General features: G+C 30.2%; 1 protein-coding gene across 2 annotated transcripts; it reads left to right on the top strand.

Annotated features, from left to right (window-relative positions):
- The first annotated feature begins 20176 nt into the window (after positions 1–20176).
- On the top strand, positions 20177–22186 carry LOC139892626 (probable WRKY transcription factor 40). Of its 2 annotated transcripts, none has more exons than XM_071875729.1 (5): positions 20177–20404; positions 20504–20566; positions 20756–21103; positions 21349–21465; positions 21567–22186. In XM_071875729.1, the coding sequence occupies exons 1-5, from the start codon at positions 20330–20332 to the stop codon at positions 21948–21950; spliced, it is 987 nt and encodes a 328-aa protein (XP_071731830.1). In that variant the 5' UTR covers positions 20177–20329; the 3' UTR covers positions 21951–22186. The 2 variants fall into 2 exon arrangements, with proteins under 2 accessions (XP_071731830.1, XP_071731831.1); XM_071875730.1 differs by having other exon boundaries at positions 20178–20404; positions 20759–21103.
- Positions 22187–26189: the final 4003 nt, after the last annotated feature.

Here is a 26189-nt window from a genome sequence, read left to right as displayed (position 1 = left end):
TAAATAAATTTATTTACTGCCACTCGTGCAAATTTTATAAATCTGTATATATTTATATAATAAAGTAAAAAAATAACCTTTACTTATTTTAGATTAGTACATATCTTTTTCCTATAAATCAAATTCTTTTATGGGTGGTTTAACTAGCTCAAAATTGTTTTACTTAAAATAGTACAAGTTTTACTAAGAACTTCGTTCCATTATTATTGTAACATTAAAACGACTCAAACTTTTTCAAAATTTCTTTGACGCATTTTTCTAACAGAAATTTTTTATTACTTTACACTATGATTGGATCACAGTTCCTCCTATCCTTTGTGCAAGAACAAAACATACCTCTTGCGCTCATCAACTATTCTTTTTAGGGTTGACTGTGGCATAAATGCGGGCTGTGAAATCAGTTTCTGAGATACGCACAATGTGATGACCCGGAGATTTTCGACCAAATTTAAACTTTAATCTTTATATGTTTCCGACACGATAAGCAAAATCTGTAATGTTGAGTCTCGAATGTTTTGAAATCTATATTCATGTAATCAATTACCCTTTGACTATGCTCGACGATTCACGAACAATTAAGTGCAAATAAATAAATATATAGATATAGATATATATAATATTGAGCTAATAAAAATACACTTTTATCAATTGATTTAAAAATACAAAATAATATATAGAACTATTAAGTTGTTATCAAAATAAATATATATATAAATTCCATGTTTGAATATTAAAAATTCAGTGTATATATATATTACATAATTAATAATATGTAATATTAATAAATAAAATAATAAGTTTAATTATAAATTAAAATTTTAGTTGTTATAGTAATATTATTATTACTTTCAATATTAATATCTAGATTAGTATTATTAATTATTTTAAATATATGACATATAAGATATAAAAATGGGTATATATATATATATATATATATATATATATATATACATAGTTGTATTAGTATTATTATCAGTAATAATATAAATATTATTACAATTAGGATAGTGATATGATTATTATCATTAATAATATTTTTTTATCATTTTTTATTATTATTAAATATCATTATTTTTGGTATCATTTTTAATATTATTATTTTGGTATTATTATTATTTTAAATGTTATTATTTCTATTATTCTCTTTACTAACAGAAATTATATTTTTTTATTATTAATATTACAATTATTACAATTATTTATGTATATTAATTATCAATTATTAATAATATTTATATAAATATCATACGTAAAAATCATTAGGAATCAGATTCAGTTGAATGTCTCGATCAGAACTATAGCTAATTTTTGTTTCCTGTCTCAAGATTGTACAAATCAACTTCATAAAGAAAAAAATCCGTTAGCCTACACAATCAAACAGCACACTATTTTTGTTTCCTGTTAATGACTGATTAATGATTACAAGTCGACTTCAAAACCATTACAGAACAAATAACAAAAATTTGTTACACATCTCTGTCAATCTTTATTCTTCCAGTACTACAAACAATTGATCATCGGCATGGTGACAAAATCTGTGGAATGTTGATTTCACTTTTTCTTTATTTCCTTCTGACAGAATATAATTTGTCGACTTCAAATCACACTACAAAACACAAATTGATATTTTCGTGCCTAATAGAATCAAGCATTTGATTACCATCAATAATATTATGTATACTTACATATACATACATATTCAAATAAATATCTACACATAATAATATAGGATAGATATATACTGAGTTTAAAACTTACAGAGAGACATAAATGAAAAACCACCTACGCTTCTAAATTTTTCTGTTTTCTGTTTTTCTTCAAACCCAACAAACCAAACACCAACTTCTCTCCTCTCCTTTTCTCTTTTACTTGAACGAGACCCATTTGTTTTCCTAACTGCAAATCATAGTGTAAACCACTTGTATCATTAATCGATTTCTAATAACTATTTTTCTCTTTACCTCTTACATAAAACACCACTTTGATCCCCATGAACCGCCACCTTCACTCTTTGATCCACTACTTTCGAACATCATGAATACTTGCAACCGTTAATCAACCACCATCATCATCGTCTACATACTGCTGCTATAGCTTTTTCTTTCCAAGAAACTGAACCACAAGATGATGATATTTGTTTTCAATTTATATTTAAACCACCCCATTGAACCACTTCTATCACTCACCACCGTTTTAACAGATTCATTTTTACAAATAGACATGCGAATAAAAGATAACTATATATATTCTGAAAAGTGGCCGACAATTGAGCAACATATAATCCCTTTCTTTTATTTAATTGGCATGCTAGTGAATGATTCTGGTCTTGTTATTTTTAAACGAACCCCACATGGGATACACTTCTAGCTGGATATTTCCTTCTCCACTTTTAACTCTAAGATAAAGTATGATGATTGTGTTGTTACTTTAATTCCAAACGAACCCTACCCACTGTTCTTTATTCGTTGCTTTATACCAAAATTTGGAATTACCTAGTATCCATTAAACCAATTCTTGGGCTGATTATCACTACCTTCACTTGGGCCGTATGTTTGAATAGCTGTTGGGCCGGAGGATTTGGGCCAGGCTTTGGAGATGATCGAGCTGTTTTGTTTATAATAGTGGTTGATGATAGTAAATGATAATTGTGATCAAGGTAATGAATATGATGATGAGTTGTTGTGAATTTAACAATAATATGAATGATGATGATGTAAGATCGTGAATAATGAAAATCACATGGTGAACACGATTTAGGTGATGATTAATAGTTATTGTCATACGTTCCATTTATGTTCACGGTGTAAACGAATAAATGATGATACTTAAATGATTGGTGACGAGTTATGAAATGAAACTGATAATGATCCATGATGAAGACTGAGGATATACTGGATATACTATGTTCTAATGGTGATGATATAAGATGATAATATAGATAAAGGTTAAGGATGATGATAGATAAAGGTTAAGGATGATGATAGATAAAGGAGGAAATAGAAATGGGTTAAATAGATTTCAATTAGGAAATAAAATAGAAAAACAGAAATAGAAGAATGGTCTAAGGTGTTTGGGTTAAACAAGTGGTCTCGAGTTCGAGCCTCTGTTATGGCATTTTTTTTTAGAAAAAGAAGAAGAAAGGGAAACATGAAGAAAAGGAGTTATATAAAAGTAAGTATCATAAAAAAAATAGACACAGATGATTGGTTAGGAGTGTTGTGGGTTAGCGGGAGATCGCGGGTTCAAACTCGGAATAAGGCATTCGTGTTATTTTTAAGAGCCACTTCTTGTGAGGTAGTTTTCTTATCATTATTATTATTATTAGTATCTTTTTTATTAAAAATTAACATTTTTTTTAAGTATCATTTTTATTATTATTATCATTATTAATAAAAGTATTATTATTATAGTTATTATAGTTATTATTATTATTATCATTATTATCATTAATGGAATCATTAATATTACTATCATTATTATAATTATTAGTATTAACAAGTAATATATCACTAATGAACCATATAAGTTATAAAATAAATGTAATTTATCATTACTTATATTATAACTATTGTTTTAAAACAAGTAATATTATGTAAAAATATACTCAATACATATAAAATAACTATATTAATAATTTAATGAACCATATAAGTTATAAAATTATATCACTAATGAATACATATATAATCTGTTCGATTACAATTATATGTGTTAATATATATAATTGATATAGGTTCGTGAATCTGAGGCCAACCCTGCATTGTTCAGTTGTTCAATGCCGTCATATGTATTTTTACTACAAAATACAGTATTGTGAGTTCATTTGATTCCCTTGTACTCTTTACATTTTTTGAGACTGAGAATACATGCGCTACTTTTACAACTGCTTTATTAAATGTTTTTGAAATATATTTTGAACTGCGAATACATGAAATGCTTTTATAAATGTTTAACGAGATAGACAGAATCAAAACATTCCTCGAATGAATTAATATACAGACAGAAGTTCTGCGGATTATTATTGAATTATGTGGACATGAAAATTGCCACCATTGAATTATGTGGACATGATAATTGCCACCATTGAATTATGTGGACATGATAATTGCCACCAATTGATGCGAATGTTATGTATCGAGAGAATGATTTTATACACAGGTTATGTGTATGTTATTTTTGTGCACGAGATATGTGTACGGTTACTAAGATTTGTGAAAGATGATTTCGTACACGAGAAAGGTGTACTGTATTTAAAAGATATCGCATGTACATTACAGGTGGGTATAGGATTCGGGCCCATTTGTACCATGCAGGATTTAAATCTTGTAGTCTATCAAAATGATGAATTTTATTATTTTATGATAAACTTATGAACTCACCAACCTTTTGGTTGACACTTTAAAGCATGTTTATTCTCAGGTATGAAAGAAATCTTCCATTGTGCATTTGCTCATATTACATGGAGTCGTTCATGGCATATAGAGGTCAGAACCTCGCAATGGGACCAACTGTTGAAGACTTCGTCCAGATGGATTAGGAACGGGCATTTCAGTTGGTATCAGAGCGGTGGTCTTAGCAAACCAGGTCTTGCATCAGTGTGTTTAACTGATAGTTGTTTAGATGCATTAGTGGGTCTGGACTTCGACCGTGTCTGCATGTCAAAAGTTTTGCTTATCATTTAGTGTCGAAAATTATTTGCTTATCATCCTTAAAGTCTAGACACGTCTTACTACCTCTATTGCATAGACAGTGTATAGATAAATTCATATCTTAGCGTATATGTTATTGTTACCTTTGTCTGATAGTTTCCGTAGATTCCTCCGTAACTTATGGGATTTTAGTATTATATATGCATATATAAATTATGTATTGCAGGGTACTAATCTACATCCTATAATCTATTTCTTATTGAAAATCCTTCATCTGATCGTACGAGATGAACCCCTCAACCTGTTCGAGTCCCTCAGATTTCGATAGCTATTCCGATAGTTATTCCGACAGCTATTCCGACATGGATTTTCACTCAAGCTCCGAAAGCAGTGTGACCGGAATGGACCAACCAATCAGCCATCATCTATTCTGGATGAATTGGGGATGGGTTCGTAGTCTACTCAATCATTGGAGACAAGAAGAAGGCGATCCTTTCCATCCACCACATTGCCCTCCTAGCGAAGAACCTGAAGCACTTACCGGCGAACCTGTCCGAAACACCATCTTCTCTCTCATTTCCAGAGTATCTCGTCACGATTATATACTATACCAAATTCTAGATCATATTTATCCGCTCGTCAGAACTGACAATCACCCCGATGTAATAGAAGAAGTCAACGAGCTTCGTGCTCGGGTAGTGGCTTTGGAGAATATGGTGCAAAGGTTACAAACACCAGCAGCAGCACCAGCAGCATAACCAGTACCACCATCATCAACGCCAACAGTACCATTACCACCACCAACAACAACCGCATCGCAAACCTCAACTTCACAATCTGTCACACGAACATCAACGTCATACGCACCATAGATACTAAGGAGTACCAACAACAATGAACGATGAAGTATTAATTCATAACTTCATTGAAGAAATATTCTGTGAAGAATACGTGGATTCTAAAAGTTTTAGAGATTATTTATTCTATCTCAAACCGAAAATCAAATGAGTTTAATATCATATTGACTCATTAAATCTATAATTACCTCTGAAGAAAATATATATGTATATATATTTTCATAAAGATTGTAATTGAAAATTCTTTCGTATAAACTGTTAATGGTGAAAATATTTTAACGGGTAGGTAATACCTGAGGAATATTTAGATTTCACGTTAATAAGTTACACTGTACATTCTTCGAATCTGATTCATGAGTCATTTACTATCCTACTTACAATCACAGAAGTACGAATTCGTTCATCACAACTATTTTCCTTCAATTTCATATTTGGATTTTGATCTATTAGAATCCAACAAGTGGCATAATGAAGAAAACATTGGACAAAATAAAATTTGTTAGAAACAAACAAATTAACTATGAGAAATTTTGTTAAGAAACCACGCTAACAAAATCCTATCTAACTGTTCCTAGCTAACTGTTAATTCCTTATTACATTTATTTATCACAATTTAATTATCGCAATTTTTATTCTCGCAATTTTATTTATCGTCATTAAATTTCTGTTATTCATTTTACGCACTTTAAATATCGGGACACGTATACAAGGTTTTAACATATCATATCGACGCATCGATATATATTATTTGGAATAACCATAGACACTCTATATGCAGTAATGATCGAGTTCTCTATACAGGGTTGAGGTTGATTCTATAATAATATATATACTTTGAGTTGTGATCGAGTCTGAGACATGTACATAGGTCACGATACTTATTAATTAATTCGAATATTATATATGAATTAGTGAATTGCTAACTGTGGACTATCAACTGAGGACTATCAACATTGGACAATTAAAATAAATTAAAATATTGATTATAACATATGAAACTAAACAATTCTTTAAGTTTGCCACTTGATTTCATCTTGAACCTCATTTGTATCTTGATGATTACAATCTGCGTTCAAACCTTTCATGATTCTTGAAAACATCTCAATCGAGAGGATGAACCAATCGCATTTCATCTACGGAAGAAAAGATTGATGCATATAGTCATGCACCTGAAAATACTCGAAACCTGAGTAAACGTTTAACACGTGTCTGTGCTAGCTCTTTTGGCATTGTTATTACCAAAAATAACACTACAATTTTTTTTTTCAAATTAGCCAAATTCGTCACAGCTCCAGCAAGTCAACTTTGACTTTTCAGTCGGACTAGCCTTACTATAACCTTGATATATATGCGTGCTCTTTTATCGTTACCGGAGAACCGTTTATATTCCACCACATTAGCAGTAAACTTATCAGCAACTTCATTGATCTCTGACTTTCGAAGAATCACTATATTCATTAAAACCTTATCATATACTTATCCGCACCTTGTAATGTGAATTGCCATATCAAATACCAGGAATTAGCAATCAGTATTTCAAATCTCGCAACGTTTATACATCAACAGTTATATGTATACATATAACCTTTAGAATTATGATCTTCCATTTTGAAATTTTGAAAAGCACTCTAGCTTACGAATCAGATCTCCGAGTTCTGAAAAATGAATCGAGCAAACATGAAGGAGACCAAGGACAAATCACAAAGACTAAATTTGTACATAAAGAATGCTGATGATTTTGATTCTGATGAAATCTTTAGCGAAAACCTTACTCCTTAACCGCTATAAATCATTGTGAATAAATTTCTTCATCACACTTTAATTCTAAAATCCTAAGATATCATCGTATCTTTCCTTATAAATATCCTCAATATTTCTGAAGATACCTTCATAAATATTCTTGTCCGATATTAATTATCTCTCCGCTCTATCTGTATTACATCATAAAAGAAACTATTTTAGTTTCTAAATTTTGAAACCTTCGAGTTTAAAGTATGAATGCTTTTGAAATAGTGTTGGGAACTGAAGCATCAGTTAGTATAATATAATGACACTTGATCAACGTGATTATATTACAGTAATTCATGCTGAGTTTCTAATGGAACGTGATGATTCACAGAACATACCATCATCATGTGCCATTTACACGACTCTTACATTCTATCTAATCTCTAAACATATCAAGAAAATATTTTTTCTTGATGATTCGGTCTTTTCCGAAATATTCTAGTAATTTGACAAATCAAGTTTGTGCCATTACGATTCCCTTCTTAGAACATTAACTATGTTCATTTCAAAATCTATACCTACGAATTCTGGATCATTATTCGCTTGACTTGAAGTCGGGAAGAGGAGACGAAAGTATGGAACTCTTGAATATAAAAGAAAATATAAAGCTCGACAACATCACATAAATTACAAACCGTACATATCAATACGTATTGCCACGTAAAGGCACGGGAGAATTAAAAACACTATAACCCCAAGGTAATAGTAAAAGTAAATAAAATCCTCCGGTGGTAGATGAAAGAGAAGAATGACAGATATGAAAGTTAAGAGTATATCAAGGATCAGAATGGGATGGAGCATATTGACGAATATTTTAAAGTATGAATTGAGGAGGAAGAATAGAAGGTGTGAGTTATAAGGTAATAAAAGGGGGTGGATTTGTATCCGACAGAGCAATCAAAACAGATGATCGCATTTAAAGCAGATCCTAATTTCCTTAATTACCGAAGAATCAAATCTTATCACGAAAATTTTCTCCAAATCCCTTGAACTCCGGAAATCAACCATATCTACGTCAAAGGATATGACGAAATATTATTTTCTCATTTCACTCTTTTGTGATAGCTTCACTTATACTCTTCGTGTAATCAAATTGTTTTATCTATATTACTCAATGATGATAAAACACTATTCATCGATTCATATTCGTCATGAAAACATTTTTATTATTAGCCATGACAAACTCGATCAAATTTCGGGACGAAATTTCTTTAACGGGTAGGTACTGTGATGACCCGGAGATTTTAGACCAAATTTAAACTTTAATCTTTATATGTTTCCGACACGATAAGCAAAATCTGTAATGTTGAGTCTCGAATGTTTTGAAATCTATATTCATGTAATCAATTACCCTTTGACTATGCTCGACGATTCACGAACAATTATGTGCAAAAATATATATATATATATATATATATATATATATATATATATATATATATATATATATACATATATACATATATATATATATACATATATATATATATATATATATATATATATATATATATATATATATATATATATATATATATATATATATATATATATAATATTGAGCTAATAAAAATACATTTTTATCAATTGATTTGAAAATGCAAAATAATATATAGAACTATTAAGTTGTTATCAAAATAAATATATATATAAATTCCATGTTTGAATATTAAAAATTCAGTATATATATATTACATAATTAATAATATGTAATATTAATAAATAAAATAATAAGTTTAATTATAAATTAAAATTTTAGTTGTTATAGTAATATTATTATTACTTTCAATATTAATATCTAGATTAGTATTATTAATTATTTTAAATATATGACATATAGGATATAAAAATGGATATATATATATATATATATATATATATATATATATATATATATATATATATATATATATATATATATATATATATATATATACATAGTTGTATTAGTATTATTATCAGTAATAATATAAATATTATTACAATTAGGATAGTGATATGATTATTATCATTAATAATATTTTTTTATCATTTTTTATTATTATTAAATATCATTATTTTTGGTATCATTTTTAATATTATTATTTTGGTATTATTATTATTTTAAATGTTATTATTTCTATTATTCTCTTTACTAACAGAAGTTATATTTTTTTATTATTAATATTACAATTATTACAATTATTTATGTATATTAATTATCAATTATTAATAATATTTATATAAATATCATATGTAAAAATCATTAGGAATCAGATTCAGTTGAATGTCTCGATCAGAACTATAGCTAATTTTTGTTTCATGTCTCAAGATTGTACAAATCAACTTCATAAAGAACAAAATCCGTTAGCCTTCACAATCAAACTGCACACTATTTTTGTTTCCTGTTAATGACTGATTAATGATTACAAGTCGACTTCAAAACCATTACAGAACAAATAACAGAAATTTGTTACACATCTCTGTCAATCTTTATTCTTCCAGTACTACAAACAATTGATCATCGGCATGGTGACAAAATCTATGGAATGTTGATTTCACTTTTTCTTTATTTCCTTTTGACAAAATATAATTTGTCGACTTCAAATCACACTACAAAACACAAATTGATATTTTTGTACCTAATAGAATCAAGCATTTGATTACCATCAATAATATTATGTATACTTACATATACATACATATTCAAATAAATATCTACACATAATAATATAGGATAGATATATACTGAGTTTAAAACTTACAGAGAGACATAAATGAAAAACCACCTACGCTTCTAAATTTTTCTGTTTTCTGTTTTTCTTCAAACCCAACAAACCAAACACCAACTTCTCTCCACTCCTTTTCTCTTTTACTTGAACGAGACCCATTTGTTTTCCTAACTGCAAATCATAGTGTAAACCACTTGTATCACTAATCGATTTCTAATAACTATTTTTCTCTTTACCTCTTACATAAAACACCACTTTGATCCCCATGAACCGCCACCTTCACTCTTTGATCCACTACTTTCGAACATCATTAATACTTGCAACCGTTAATCAACCACCATCATCATCGTCTACATACTGCTGCCATAGCTTTTTCTTTCCGAGAAACTGAACCACAAGATGATGATATTTGTTTTCAATTTATATTTAAACCTCCCCATTGAACCACTTCTATCACTCGCCACCGTTTTAACAGATTCATTTTTACAAATAGACATGCGAATAAAAGATAACTATATATATTCTGAAAAGTGGCCGACAATTGAGCAACAGATAATCCCTTTCTTTTATTTAATTGGCATGCTAGTGAATGATTCTGGTCTTGTTATTTTTAAACGAACCCCACATGGGATACACTTCCAGCTGGATATTTCCTTCTCCACTTTTGACTCTAAGATAAAGTATGATGATTGTGTTGTTACTTTAATTCCAAACGAACCCTACCCACTGTTCTTTATTCGTTGCTTTATACCAAAATTTAGAATTACCTAGTATCCATTAAACCAAGTCTTGGGCTGATTATCACTACCTTCACTTGGGCCGTATGTTTGAATAGTTGTTGGGCCGGAGGATTTGGGCCAGGCTTTGGAGATGATCGAGCTGTTTTTGTTTATAATAGTGGTTGATGATAGTAAATGATAATTGTGATCAAGGTAATGAATATGATGATGAGTTGTTGTGAATTTAACAATAATATGAATGGTGATGATGTAAGATCGTGAATAATGAAAATCACATGGTGAACACGATTTAAGTGATGATTAATAGTTACTGTCATACGTTCCATTTATGTTCACGGTGTAAACGAATAAATGATGATACGTAAATGATTGGTGACTAGTTATGAAATGAAACTGATAATGATCCATGATGAAGACTGAGGATATACTGGATATACTATGTTCTAATGGTGATGATATAAGATGATAATATAGATAAAGGTTAGGGATGATGATAGATAAAGGTTAAGGATGATGATAGATAAAGGAGGAAACAGAAATGGGTTAAATAGATTTCAATTAGGAAATAAAATAAAAAAACAGAAATAGAAGAATGGTCTAGGGTGTTTGGGTTAAACAAGTGGTCTCGAGTTCGAGCCTCTGTTATGGCATTTTTTTTTTAGAAAAAGAAGAAGAAAGGGAAACAGGAAGAAAAGGAGTTATATAAAAGTAAGTATCATAAAATAAATAGACACGGATGATTGGTTAGGAGTGTTGTGGGTTAGCGGGAGATCGCGGGTTCAAACTCGGAATAAGGCATTCTGGTTATTTTTAAGAGCCACTTCTTGTGAGGTAGTTTTCTTATCATTATTATTATTATTAGTATCTTTTTTATTAAAAATTAACATTTTTTTTAAGTATCATTTTTATTATTATTATCATTATTAATAAAAGTATTATTATTATAGTTATTATAGTTATTATTATTATTATCATTATTATCATTAATGGAATCATTAATATTACTATCATTATTATAATTATTAGTATTAACATTATTATTATTTTTATCATTACTTATATTATAACTATTGTTTTAAAACAAGTAATATTATGTAAAAATATACTCAATACATATAAAATAACTATATTAATAATTTAATAAACCATATAAGTTATAAAATTATATCACTAATGAATACATATAGAATCTATTCGATTACAATTATATGTGTTAATATATATAATTGATATAGGTTCGTGAATCTGAGGCCAACCCTGCATTGTTCAGTTGTTCAATGCCGTCATATGTATTTTTACTACAAAATACAGTATTGTGAGTTCATTTGATTCCCTTGTACTCTTTACATTTTTTGGGACTGAGAATACATGCGCTACTTTTACAACTGCTTTATTAAATGTTTTTGAAATATATTTTGAACTGCGAATACATGAAATGCTTTTATAAATGTTTAACGAGATAGACACAAGCAAAACATTCCTCGAATGAATTAATATGCAGACAGAAGTTCTGCGGATTATTATTGAATTATGTGGACATGAAAATTGCCACCATTGAATTATGTGGACATGATAATTGCCACCATTGAATTATGTGGACATGATAATTGCCACCAATTGATGTGAATGTTATGTATCGAGAGAATGATTTTATACACAGGTTATGTGTATGTTATTTTTGTGCACGAGATATGTGTACGGTTACTAAGATTTATGAAAGATAATTTCGTACACGAGAAAGGTGTACTGTATTTAAAAGATATCGCATGTACATTACAGGTGGGTATAGGATTCGGGCCCATTTGTACCATGCAGGATTTAAATCTTGTGGTCTATCAAAATGATGAATTTTATTATTTTATGATAAACTTATGAACTTACCAACCTTTTGGTTGACACTTTAAAGCATGTTTATTCTCAGGTATGAAAGAAATCTTCCGTTGTGCATTTGCTCATATTACATGGAGTCGTTCATGGAATATAGAGGTTAGAACCTCGCAATGGGACCAACTGTTGAAGACTTCGTCCAGATGAATTAAGACGGGGCATTTCACACAATGGTCACACCTAGGGATGGCAATGGCCACCCGATCCGATGGATATCCACCCGATCCACCCGCTTCGTAATGGATATGGATGAACCTAAATGGATATGGATACGAATATGGATGAACCTAAATGGATATGGATATAGACATGGATGAAAAATTTTATCCATGGATATATCTATTATCACCCGAAATACATATACAAATACATAAATATAGATATATGCTTACATATTTACTATTACAAGCTCATTTACCATTAGATTATATTTTGCTTTCAAGCCTATAATGAAATAACTATAATATATTACAATAACATATGTATATCTAACAAAATAAACTTACAAATTTCATATTTAATTTTTCATAATCTATGTCTTATAGTAAATTTAATAAATTTTGTTACATCTTCGACAAGAGTACACATTTTTATGGATATAATTTGATTATGTCATGTTATAATTATTTTTGAGATACTACATTTTTATTTTAATCGCATATTAGTAAATATTATAACATTTTTTTTATATCCATTGGATATCCATTAACCCGCTTAATCCACTGGATATGGATACGGACGGATGACCTGAGACTAAATGGATATGGATATGGATATGGATATGGATATGGATATGGATATGGATATGGATGAACAAAAACTAAATGGATATGGATATGAATATGGCATCATCCGATCCATATCCGATCCATTGCCATCCCTACTCACACCTATTCTTAAGGGAGGCACTATGTGGAATTCAACCCCAACTGTATTTTAGATTGGTATCAATCCTAACTGTTCTTACACTGGTATCACGGATAAAGATTCCACTAAGCTCTTCTGAGAAGTTTTTACTTCCGATATTTCACGGCTAAACCAAAACACCCTCGCAAACATCAATTGTATGATTTAATATCTTTTTGGCACAAGAAAGCATATTCACCAATTTTCGGGACTTGCTGTTTACCACCGAAAGTTTATCAAAAACTTTTCCATTCTAGCCAAACCTCTCACCAAACTAACTCACAAGGGGAAGCAGTTTGAGTGGTCCGAAGAACATGAATCTGCATTTAAGGTTCTAAAGGATAAATTGACCACAACCCCGATACTATCATTACCCGATGGCACCGACGATGTCATAATCTATTGTGATGCCTCGAATCAAGGTTTTGGATGTGTTTTGATACAACATAACAATGTTATTGCTTACGCATCTAGACAACTGAAGAAACATGAGAAGAACTATACCACACGTGACTTAGAGTTAGGAGCGGTGGTATTCGCATTGATGATAAAATGCACTTCATTGAAGAACCTATAGAAGTTATGGATCGTGAGATTAAACGCTTGAAACAAAGCAACAATCTCATTGTTAAGATCCGTTGGAATTCACGACATGGCCGCGAATATACCTGGGACCGTAAAGACCAAATGAAACGGAAATCTCCCCATCTCATCTCAACTGCCGATGCATCCAAGAAGTCTACTTGAAATTTCGGGACGAAGTTTTCTTTAACGGGGAGGTACTATAACAACCCTCACATTTCCATACTTGAATTGATTAATTTTCCCCTAGGGTTGTTATCCGTACGTAATAAAAATGATTAAATTCGACGTTGATCAAATATCTATTTTTAGTCGACACGTTTTGTTCACTAAAGTTTATACTAATTATATAAAATAACTTTAGATAATATTAATATTAATGCGTATTATATATATAACTATATGTAACATAATTATTAATTAAATGATAAGTTATTTTAATCATTATTTATATTTTTATCTTATATAAAGAAAAAAGAGAAATAAGATTTTTTTTTATAAATTAAATAATGAGCCCACGAATTTTGACTAAATATTTTCAAAGACAAAAACATATTAAAAATATTTTTAACATGTTTTCTTTTTTTGTCAAAATTGGCACCTTTATTTTATTTATATTTTTTTTTCTTTTCACCAACCATTTTTTCTATAAATACCCACTCCCATTTTATAAAAACTTGTATCAAATATTTGAAAAAACTCTCTCAAAAACTTGGAAAACTACTTGAGGTATTTTCTATATTTTTTATTATTTATGTCGAATTGCTTTTATTTTTTTGTATATTCTTTATAAATTCAAAATTAATATATATAAATTATGTTTATATGATATAATTAGTATTATGAGTATTATGATGTATAAAAATAACTTTGATAATTTATGAAATATTATTTATAATTAAATACGAATTATGTATTATTTAAACGTAAAAACAATGTAAAATTCGTAATAAATATTTTTAACCAAAAATAAAATATATATATAATTTTTTTATAGTTTATAAAACTTATATAGATATGCAAAAATTATAAAAATAATTACTTGGGTCTAATTGGTAATTATTATATAATTAAACTCTATTATTATGTAAATCGAAGGTAAATTAAGAATAAATATAAAATAATAAAAATATTTTTTTAAATATTTTTTACAGGTTATTAGACTGAAAGAAACTTATAAAAATTATAAAAATAATTGTTTGGGTTTATTTAGTAATTATGTAGAATTAAACTTATTTTATGAATAAATTAAGATTAAAAACAAAAATAAATACAAAAATATAATAAAAATGTTTTCTTAAATTTTTCTACTGATTTATATGATTAACTAAGACTATAAAAATTATGTATATAATTTTTAGACATTTAATTAATTATTTAGACATTTTTGGATAATGTTTGATTAATAAAACACTATTATTTTTGAAGTAATTTAGGTATTTATTTAAAGGTAATTATATTTAATATATATAAGATATACTAAGGTATAATAACTGAATATTAAATAATACTTAGGTTATATTATCACATATATAATTATTAAGTACATTAATAATTCGTTGTGTGTATACACCTATAACGTGAAGGTTATAATTAAAAGATAACGTGTACTTTATACGAACCTCACCGCTACTTGCGGCCTAGGGTGGTCCTTGTTGCCTTATGGGAACCACTTGTGAATCTCGAATGCCAAGACTTAGATTCTGGTCAAGAGTCCTGGGCGCCCGGCAACAACAGATCATCAGAGTGACTTACTTGATAGCAACGAGGTTTGGGCAAAGTTGTACAACTCTTTGCGAAGGATTATAACCCGAACTTCCTAAACTAGAAACATACTATAACTAGAAGCTTTCCATAAATAGTAGGTTTCCGAAATTAGAAACTTTTGAGAAATATGAACTTTTCTCGAAAACCGTCACTGTTAATATAGTTGCTATATTAATAAACAAACTTTATGTCTGTTAGACATTAACTAATCAAACGTTATATTTCTAGGTTGAGATCCCCGATTACATATACCGTCCATACTTCCTTGTGTGGAATAACTTACTTGCTACTAAGGTGAACTTCATAGCCCCGTTTTTACTATTTCATAACTGTTTACAACTTGGGGTGAGACACATGCTTGCTTTTAAACTGTTTTACGCTTAGACACAAGTACTCAACTGTTAACTATGTTGTCTTGCTTTGATTCATGTTAAATCCCTACCGTAATATCGTTAATTGCTACATATAAATGCAAACTTAATTATTGCGAGTAGGCCTATTGAGAGTAACGTCTCTAACCATTCGACCGTTGGTCTTTGGTTACATAATAATGATTCCACGACACTGACAATACAAGGTTTCATAGGGTAAATTGTTTAGTAGCGATATTACAAACTGCAGCAACACTTTTAGATTGATATATCTAAATTGATCAACTTTAAACTAAATCTTGTGGTCTAAAACTTTGGATATTATTTATAAACCTATGAATTTCACTCAACCTTTTTGGTTGATACTTTAAGCATGTTTTGTCTTAGATGATGATTGAGCTAGCTGCTACTTGCTACTAGTTGTTGATGTATGTTTTGCTGCTTGCATGGAGTCCATCATTCATATTTATCATTTTGTTTAGTACTCTTATGATGTAAAACTTTGAATAATGCTTCCGCTGTTTATTTAATAAATAAAACGTCTCATTTAGAGTCGTTTTCGATTATACACTTGTGTTATGATATTAGTTAGTCATAGTTACCCCCGGTCCCATTTAGGGGGTGTGACGTTGTAGAAACAATAACTCCTCGTTGATTGGACCCGATCTAGCGTAAATGTTGAAAGCCATTTGTGTTGATGAAAACTGATTTTTGTAGCAAAAATCAACAAGATAGTTTGATATTTGGTTTGTGTTTTCGTATGTGAGTAAACGGCATTGGGCAGATTGGTTATAATATTAAGAAAATTAGCCTTGTCAAGGCCGTTTTCTTCACGTGGCAAGACATCGAAAGAACGTGTGCTTTCATGTGCATTTAATATTTGAGATTGAGTGGTTAGGAAATGTTTGACCGGCTGGCTTAGAAACCGGCCTTGATAATGCCAATTTTTTTGACTACATTCATGACCTCTGAAAAAGTTCACTTTTACTGACTAGATTCCAAAAAGAAACAAACCCGTCATTGACAACGCCGGTTTCATTTGATACGTATAAAATCAGTCTTGGAAAGACCGGTTATACTAGATTTGTAAAAAAAAATTGAAAAAAAAAAAACTATATATGTAAAACATGATTAAAAATACACTATTCCAAAAAAAAAAAAATTAATAGACTTTAGACATTTTACTAAAGAAGTAAAGAGTAGATAATATTGAGAAAAAGAAGTAATGGTGTATCTGTCTTGTTTTAAACACGAGAGAGAAAATGCTTAATAAATCTCAAAATATATTACGGAGTAGTATATATTATAATAATTTTTGAGTCAATAGCGAGCATCGATTTATTGACGTCTTGACTGTCGTTTAGAGCTTAAATTGAATTTCATGAAAGATTTAAAACCGAATGAAATTTGATTCTAACATTTTCATGGCGTCTCAATTTTATTTTTGATTTTATTTTACTATTTTTTTAAAAAAAATTTCGTAGTTACTGGCAGGAGGTCTACTCAGTAGCAATCTCTTTATCCGTCGAATAGGGAGAGTGATGATTTTTCTCTACTTTTGAGAGTGTTTCACTCTGAGTGTGTAAAAATGACTTGTTTTTTTCTTTTCGGATAGTGGAAAGATTATCTACACTCTCACCTTCTTCATACACCACTTATTCATGTGATATTGAGTTTTGTTGTTGTTGTTGTTGTTGTTGTTGTATATTATAATAAGTGTAATTTATAATTTATAATTCTATTCTATAATTAGGAAAATGATAAAAAAAAATGGTTGTTGAAATTGAAAGTTTGCAAGTAAGTTGGGCGATGGTGGGCTTGACTTTGACTAAATGCCAAGACTTCTTACCCTAAAAAACCAAAAATCGACATAATCTTTTACTTTTATGTCACTTTTCCTCCCTTTACTTTTTTTCCTTGTTCTCCTACCATAACTAAGAATATTATTATTAACTCTTTTAATTTATTTTTTTGAAAGGCTATATTATTTTTTATTCTTAAAGATAATTTTCATAGTCTCCTTAGAATGGAATATATATTTTTTATTAAATATGTATATTAACGTAAAATTCTATATTTTTAATACCATATTCTACTTTACTTAATAAATTATATATAAATAAAACACTCTTGAAATAACTCCTCCAACTATGAAGTTATAAGTTCAAATTCCGGATTCCACATTAATAATACTTTTGAAAAACTTACGTAGTTGTTATAAGTTCAAATTAGAAATAATATATATATATATATATATATATATATATATATATATATATATATATATATATATATTATATATATATATATATATATATATATATATAGTGGTAGGATCAAGAGGGAAGTAACCAATCGGGGGGAAGCGGAGGGAATCAATTTTTTTTTTTTCGTTTTTTGAAAAAACTTTATTCCCGAACATTATAGATGGGATGAAAATATGAACATTTAGTAGAGACACTTTGTGATAAATGTTTTTATTTTGGCGGAAAAACGCTCGAAGAAGTAATATATAATGATTATCGTATTTTTCGAGTGTATGTTGAGGTTTTAGCTATTGGGGTTTAGATATTAGGGTTTAGATATTAGGGTTTATAGGGTTTAGATATTAGGGTTTAGAAATTTAGGGTTTAGGGTTTAGATTTAGGATTTAGATTGAGTTTTTAATACGAACGGTTTAGAGTTTAGGGTTTAGGGTTTGGTATTTTGGGTTTATGGAATAAACCCAAAACACCAAACCCTAAACCCTAAACTCTAAATCGGGCTAAATTTTACTTCACAAAACATGAAGAAAAAAAACGTTCATATTCTTCACGAACAATATTATCTTGAATGTTATTTTTGTCGATCGTTTTCCCGCCTAAATAATACTACCTCCGTCTCATTCCAATAGTCCACAGACAAAAAACACGCAGTTTTAGAAAATTCCACTAACTTCATTTCTCCACCAATGAAATATCTTCTCTCTCCAAATCCACCAATGAAATATTATCTTTCCTTTCTATTTATGAAAGTGGACTATCAGAATGGGACAACCCAAAATGGAATACTAGCCTATTGGAATGAGACGGAGGTAGTAACATTCATCACGAAGTGTCTCTTCTAAATGTTCATATTTTCGTGTGATCTTGATGCCGGAAAAAAAAATTCCAAAAAAAACGAAAAAATACAAATAAAAATTTTGCTTCCCCCCGCTTCCCCCCGATTGGTTACTTCCCCATTGATCCTGCCCCTATATATATATATATATATATATATATATATATATATATATATATATATATATATATATATATATATATGAGAAAAATGTATGATATTATTATTATTATTATTATTACTCTTTAAAGTTTATGATTTTAAGTTTTAACCATATTTTGAGTTGTCATCTCGAGATTAGTCATATTACAAAACGAGTGGGAAATTCAAGTTAGAAAGAAAAAGAAAAAAAAACAACAACAAATTCCTACCTACTTAATATTTATTCTCAAGTATACTCCACTTCTATTATATAACTCGCGTATTTTTCTCTCTTGATGAGATTTTAAAATTTTTTTTTTCAAAAATATCAGTCGCTTTTTAAATTTAAATATTAAAGCGGTATCACTCTAAAGCTTTAAATTAATGGTCGACGTGGAACGATAAGTGTTGATTATTGTTAGAATAAATAATTAAGTTATATTGAAATTTGAAATAATAATTAATAATTAATAATTAATAATAATAATAATAATAATAATAACAATACAAATGAGAAGCTCATTTTAAATTAAAAAAACTAGACATAATAATATACATATACCCCATCTTGACCATAGTAATATCTGTAGCTAGCAAGTAGCCAGCCACCTTCCTGTTTTCTTCCCACTCAACTTGCTACCTCCAAACCTATCTATATATTCTGCTCTTTATGTCGAATTATTGATTCAGTTCTTCGGTTCACCTTCCAATATCTCTTTCTAAAACTACATCATATCAATAACTACTTCAAGACTAATCTACTTCAATTCAATTCAAAAAGGGCTTAATTATTCATTAGTTACTTTCAAGAACTAATCATTAATTTCAATGGAATACACAAGCTTGGTTGATACTTCTTTGGATCTTAACTCCAATCCTACCCAATTCTTATCTCTAGTTCCTGTAAGTTGATAACTAATTACACTTGTGTTTAATTTGTACATGAAGACAAAAAATACGTCTTAGCTTATACAATGTTTCTTTAATTTTTCTCATATATAGAAACAAGAAGCTCATAGCAACTTCATTGAGCTTGGATTGAAGATGTCAAATGTTAAAGATGAGGTATGTTCATATGAAGTTAGAAATTGCTCATGGAAGCATATATATTATAAGCAATTATTTTTGCATGTATTCATCAAAGAATATTTCATTATACGCACGCATTTTTATGACTAGTTATTTTCTTTTAAATATATGTGTGTATGTATCTTTGTGTAGCTAATCTTAGGGTTTTGTGGCAATTTTCATTAGCAGGCTGCTGGTGCTTTGTTAGAGGAATTGAATAGGGTGAGTGCAGAAAACAAGAAGTTGACAGAAACATTGACTGTTATGTGTGAAAACTACACTGCTTTGCAAAACTATTTGGCTGAATATATGATCAAGAATCCAGCACCATCTGATAGCAATAACAACAACAACAACAACTTCAAGAAACGGAAGCCAGAAAGCCCTATGAATCAAAATATCAATAATGAGAGAGGCATTTCTGAAACTAGTTCAAGTGATGAAGATTCTTGTAAAAAAACTAGACAAGAACAACACATCAAAGCCAAGATTTCTAGAGTTTGTGTTCGTACCGAAGCTTCAGATACCGGCCTTGTAAGTCCTCATTATTATTTTCTTTATTATATACATGATGATACATCACATGTGTAACAAATTTGCATTATTGAATTGATAAATATATATGCAAGACATGTAGGACTTATCCAAGTAATTAACAAACAAGAAAGTTAGTTACATACATGGAACTTCATGATCAAGTTCACAACTTTAGTTAAAGTATGTTAATTGTAGAAATTTCTAAGATTTCTAAATGTATATTTTAAAATTGTTATATACAGTTGGTTAAAGATGGATATCAATGGAGGAAATATGGACAAAAGGTCACAAGAGATAACCCTTCTCCTAGAGCTTATTTTAAATGCTCTCATGCTCCAACATGCCCGGTCAAGAAGAAGGTGAGGAACATTGCTAAATTTTAATTTTATGTATATTCGAATTTGAATATATGAATCGATATGTTCTAATTTGTTTCGTTATTTAATGTTATTTAAAATAGGTTCAAAGAAGTGTTGAAGATCAATCAATATTGGTTGCAACTTATGAAGGAGAACACAATCATCCAAACCAATCAAAACATGAGCAAGCGAGCTCTGGGTTGAACCGAACGATGGGCACAACCACGCTCGGTTCAGTTCCATGCTCGGCTTCCCTTGGTTCATCCGGCCCCACAATCACTCTAGACTTAACAAAACCACCGAATAAACCTTTGGAAGAAACCAAGGTTGTTGATGGTAACCGAAGAGTTGACTCGCCTGAATTTCAACGGTTTTTGGTAGATCAAATGGCATCTTCATTGACAAAAGATCCTAGCTTTAAAGCAGCAATAGCCGCAGCAATTTCAGGAAGAATGGTTCAATCAAATCATTCACAAAAATGGTAGCTAGCAGCCATTGATATATGATCTAGTATCACATGGTTAAAGTATACAAAGAAATCAAGTGCTAGTTTGTAGGAAGCTTCAGTTCAATTTGCAATGAGATTAATTAGGAAAGAATTTTGTGTAGGGCAAGTTGGTTTGTTTCAAATTTAATGGGAGTTGCCCATTTAATCAATGGCTCAAACCAACTATACTTTGAATTGTTCATATTAAAGATTATTTGAGATTATTTCAACTTTCAGTTACTTATTAACTCTCAAAATAATTTTGCACATTTACAGGAAAAAAAATACATTACGTCTCAATATTTTTTTTTTTTTTTTGAACGGGGAGGTACTTTTTCTGATTTTATTCATGCGTTCAAGCTTGCAATAGTATGTTTTAAGAATAACGAAATATGGATTTATGTACCGTTTAATTAATAGATTTGAAAAATAAACAAAAATAGTGGGCCTTCAAGCTATTTCACGTGCAAAAAATGGATCCGAGAGGACCCTTTTAAGTGGTCCAGTCTATCATCATATCCATAAGATTCAGTGGTTCTTCAATTTCAACATGGAGAATTTATTGTGCAATAAAGGTGTTTATAAATTTGCTTGAATTCTTATTGCACAATTGTGGGGTAAATATACAAAGATAGCATGTGGAAAATCTATGATGTCTGTGAAAAATCTCACCATAATCCCATGATATAAGGGGAAGATATATCCTACATTAAATACAAAGATAATAGTCAAATATGTACGGCTAATACTCCCCCGCAGTCGAAGCTATCGGTTTTCGTATGCAAAGACTGGACCGAAATTCGTTAAAGAGTAGTCGAGGTAACCCTTTAGTGAATATATCCGCAATCTGAAAGCGTGTTGGTACTTGTAAAACACGCACTTGTCCCCGCGAGACGTTTTCTCTGACAAAGTGGATGTCGAGCTCGATATGCTTAGTTCTTTGGTGTTGAACTGGATTGCCAGATAAATAAATGACACTAACATTATCGCAGAATACTATGGTGGCTTTCATAATTGGGCAAGTGAGCTCGAGTAGTAAGTTACGGATCCAACATGATTCAGCGACTACATTTGCCACTCCTCGATATTCGGCTTCAGCACTTGAGCGTGAAATGGTTGGCTGTCTTTTGGAAGACCATGAAATGAGATTATCACCCAAGTATATACAATAGCCGGAAGTGGAACGACGCGTGTCAGGGCAACCAGCCCAGTCGGCATCTGTATAAGAGACTAGTGCATGTGATGAAGTTTTGGAAATGAAGAGGCCGAGACTTAGTGTGCCTTGTATGTATCTGATAATGCGCTTTAGCGCGAGCATGTGATCATCATGTGGAGCGTGCATGTGAAGGCATACTTGTTGCACGACATAAGAGATGTCAAGTCGGGTGAAGGTAAGATATTGAAGGGCACCTGCAAGACTTCGATAGTAAGTGGGAACGGAATATAAGTCTCCCATAGTAGCACTTTGTTTTCCATGTGTGTCAACGGGTGTGGCCACTGGGTTGCACGACTCCATACCTGCACGTTTAATAATGTCGCCAGCATATGCCGTTTGATCAAGAAATAAACCGTTAGTGCTACGATGAACCGATATTCCAAGAAAAGAGCTCAAAGGACCTAAATCCTTCATAGCAAATTCACAACCCAACTTTGATATTAAGCTGTCACGTAGTGTGTCTGAAGATGTGGCAAGAATGATATCATCGACATATAATAACAAGTATGCGATGTCTTTTCCATGATGATATATAAATAATGAGTGATCACATCTGCTATGTGTGAAACCAATAGTAGATACATAATCTGCAAACCGTTGGTACCATGCACGCGGTGCTTGTTTCAAACCGTAAAGAGAGTGTTTGAGCAAGCATACGTGATTTGGACGATCTCGATCTCTAAAACCTGTAGGCTGATACATATAAACCGTTTCATTTAGATTACCATGTAAAAATGCATTTTTAACGTCCAATTGATGTATAGGCCAAGACTTAGAAATGGCAATGCTAAGGACGGTCCGAATGGTGGCCGATTTAACAACTGGACTAAAAGTCTCGTGACAGTCGATACCTAATTGTTGAGACCGTCCATCACCTACCAGACGCGCTTTGTAGCGCTCAAAACTACCATCGGATTTCGTCTTGTGACGAAAAATCCACATAGATCTAATAACATGCATATTTGATTTGCGGGGAACGGAAGAGTGAGTCATGATTGTGCGCATGATGTTATTAATTGCGCGAATTTTTCGTTCCGCTTTACCATTTTGAGAAGATGTATAAGGACATGGAAAACGAAACATCATGCCATTTTGATTACAAAAGTTGTGAAAAGAGGATATATCTTCCCATGATATAAGGGGAAGATATATCCTACATTAAATACAAAGATAATAGTCAAATATGTACGGCTAATATGCAATACTTTTGCATGCTCTCATTTTCAAAATAATTGATAAATGATAATATTATTTTACTTTTTAGACAAAACTTGCTACAGATGGTTATGCCTATCGAATGAATGATGTTGCAGTCTTATCTTTTCCTTGGAGTATCAATCAATATATAGATATAAATAGTCCATAATTTTAACTTTGAAAATAAGGGACTCAAACTTCATATCTTAAACTGACGTAGAGCATGTTACTAACTCCTCCACTTAAACTATTAGCATACTCAATGAAACGAAACATTATCATTTATCAATAACCAGGATCCATACTTTGAAAATGCACTTGAAAATGCACGATTCACATAACCACCACACTCGAAAAATTATGACTTTGATACCATATGAAATGCCCCTAAAGTTAAAGCATTGAACTAACCGGATTTATTCGAATTTCAACTAAAAATCACTGTGGAATACATCGATTAGTCACAACTTTACATTTTAAGAGACTCAAACTGCTTATCTCAATCTGAAATGCAGCAGGTTGTTACAATCATATACGGAGTATGATAATATATGAAGTGACCTCATAAAAAAAATAATAAAAATAAAGTGACCTCTAACTTCTAAAAAAAAAAAAAAAAAAGTGAATTCTGTTACAGTAAGTAGAAATCAAGTGTTTTCTAGTAGTTACAGTATTAACGAAGAAGACTGGTACTACCAAACAAACACCTGGGGGGTCGTTTAGCTTTTTTTTATTTTCATTTACTCTAAATCAAGATTCAAGATCCGTCTTAAATCTTCTCGCCTACAATAAGACTCACCACCCATTGGCTCCTTTAACTGCCTTCACACTTCAGACTTCACACAAGAATCTATTCACCACCGCCAAATCTTTTGTATATGATAATTCAAAATCACATGTAATTTATGTCCAAAACTACTACTACGTGTCTACCCTTTACTTGCTAATTTTGACAAATTTTATACCACTACTATTCTGGACCTAACAATAATTGACCTCTTTTAAGAAAGTTTAAAATGAAGTAAATTGGCTAAAGGGTGGTCTACATGTAGGCAAAAGTGTGTCAAATTCAATTTTGTTTTCAACAATATTTTTTTGTGTGTATAAAACGTGTAGGGACTTTTTGGGGAGGTGACAAATTAAATCTCAGTCTGCCACTTTAACTCGACAAAAGAGAAAGAATCTATAATGTGTAGGCATCCAAATTTAAGCATCTTCAACTTTGACATTTTAATTTTTATTGGTCATACGTGAGTTTTTCAACTTAAATAACTACCTCCGGGTTTTGTTCTAGAACTGTACAATTAAAAAGCTTACATGGTTTTTTTTTTTTTGAACTTGTTATAGAGTATGCATCATCATCACTAGGGATGGCAGTGGATCGGATATGGATCGGGTGATGCCATATCCATTTAGTTTTTATTCATCCATATCCATTTAATTTCAGGTCATCCATCCATATCCATATCCATATCCATATCCATATCCAATGCATTAAGCGGGTTAATGGATATCCATTGGATATTCAAATAATGTTATATTATTTTGTAATATGCGATGAAAAAAAACGTAGTATATAATAAAAATAAATATAGCATGACATAATTAAAGTCTATCCACAAGAAAGTGTAATTTTCGTCGAAAATCGAACACAATTTATTAAATTTACTATTAAACATAGATTACGAATAATTTGTATGTTTACTTTCTTAGATATATGTGTGTTTTATTATAATATATCATAGTCATTTGATTATAAGGTTGAAATAAAAATGTAAATTTAACGGTAAATGAATTAGTAATAGTAAATACGTAAGCATATAT

The sequence above is a fragment of the Rutidosis leptorrhynchoides genome, chromosome 2, assembly GCF_046630445.1.
Source record: "Rutidosis leptorrhynchoides isolate AG116_Rl617_1_P2 chromosome 2, CSIRO_AGI_Rlap_v1, whole genome shotgun sequence".
Lineage (NCBI taxonomy): Eukaryota > Viridiplantae > Streptophyta > Magnoliopsida > Asterales > Asteraceae > Rutidosis > Rutidosis leptorrhynchoides.
Note: the sequence above shows the minus strand (reverse complement) of the source record. Positions and strands in the feature narration are given on the sequence as shown.

Coding starts and splice junctions, on each gene's coding strand:
- LOC139892626 (XM_071875729.1), top strand. CDS start 20,330: ATGGAATACACAAGCTTGGTTGATACTTCTTTGGATCTTAACTCCAAT. Junction 21,104..21,348: donor AAGCTTCAGATACCGGCCTT/GTAAGTCCTCAT, acceptor TGTTATATACAG/TTGGTTAAAGATGGATATCA. Junction 21,466..21,566: donor CATGCCCGGTCAAGAAGAAG/GTGAGGAACATT, acceptor TATTTAAAATAG/GTTCAAAGAAGTGTTGAAGA.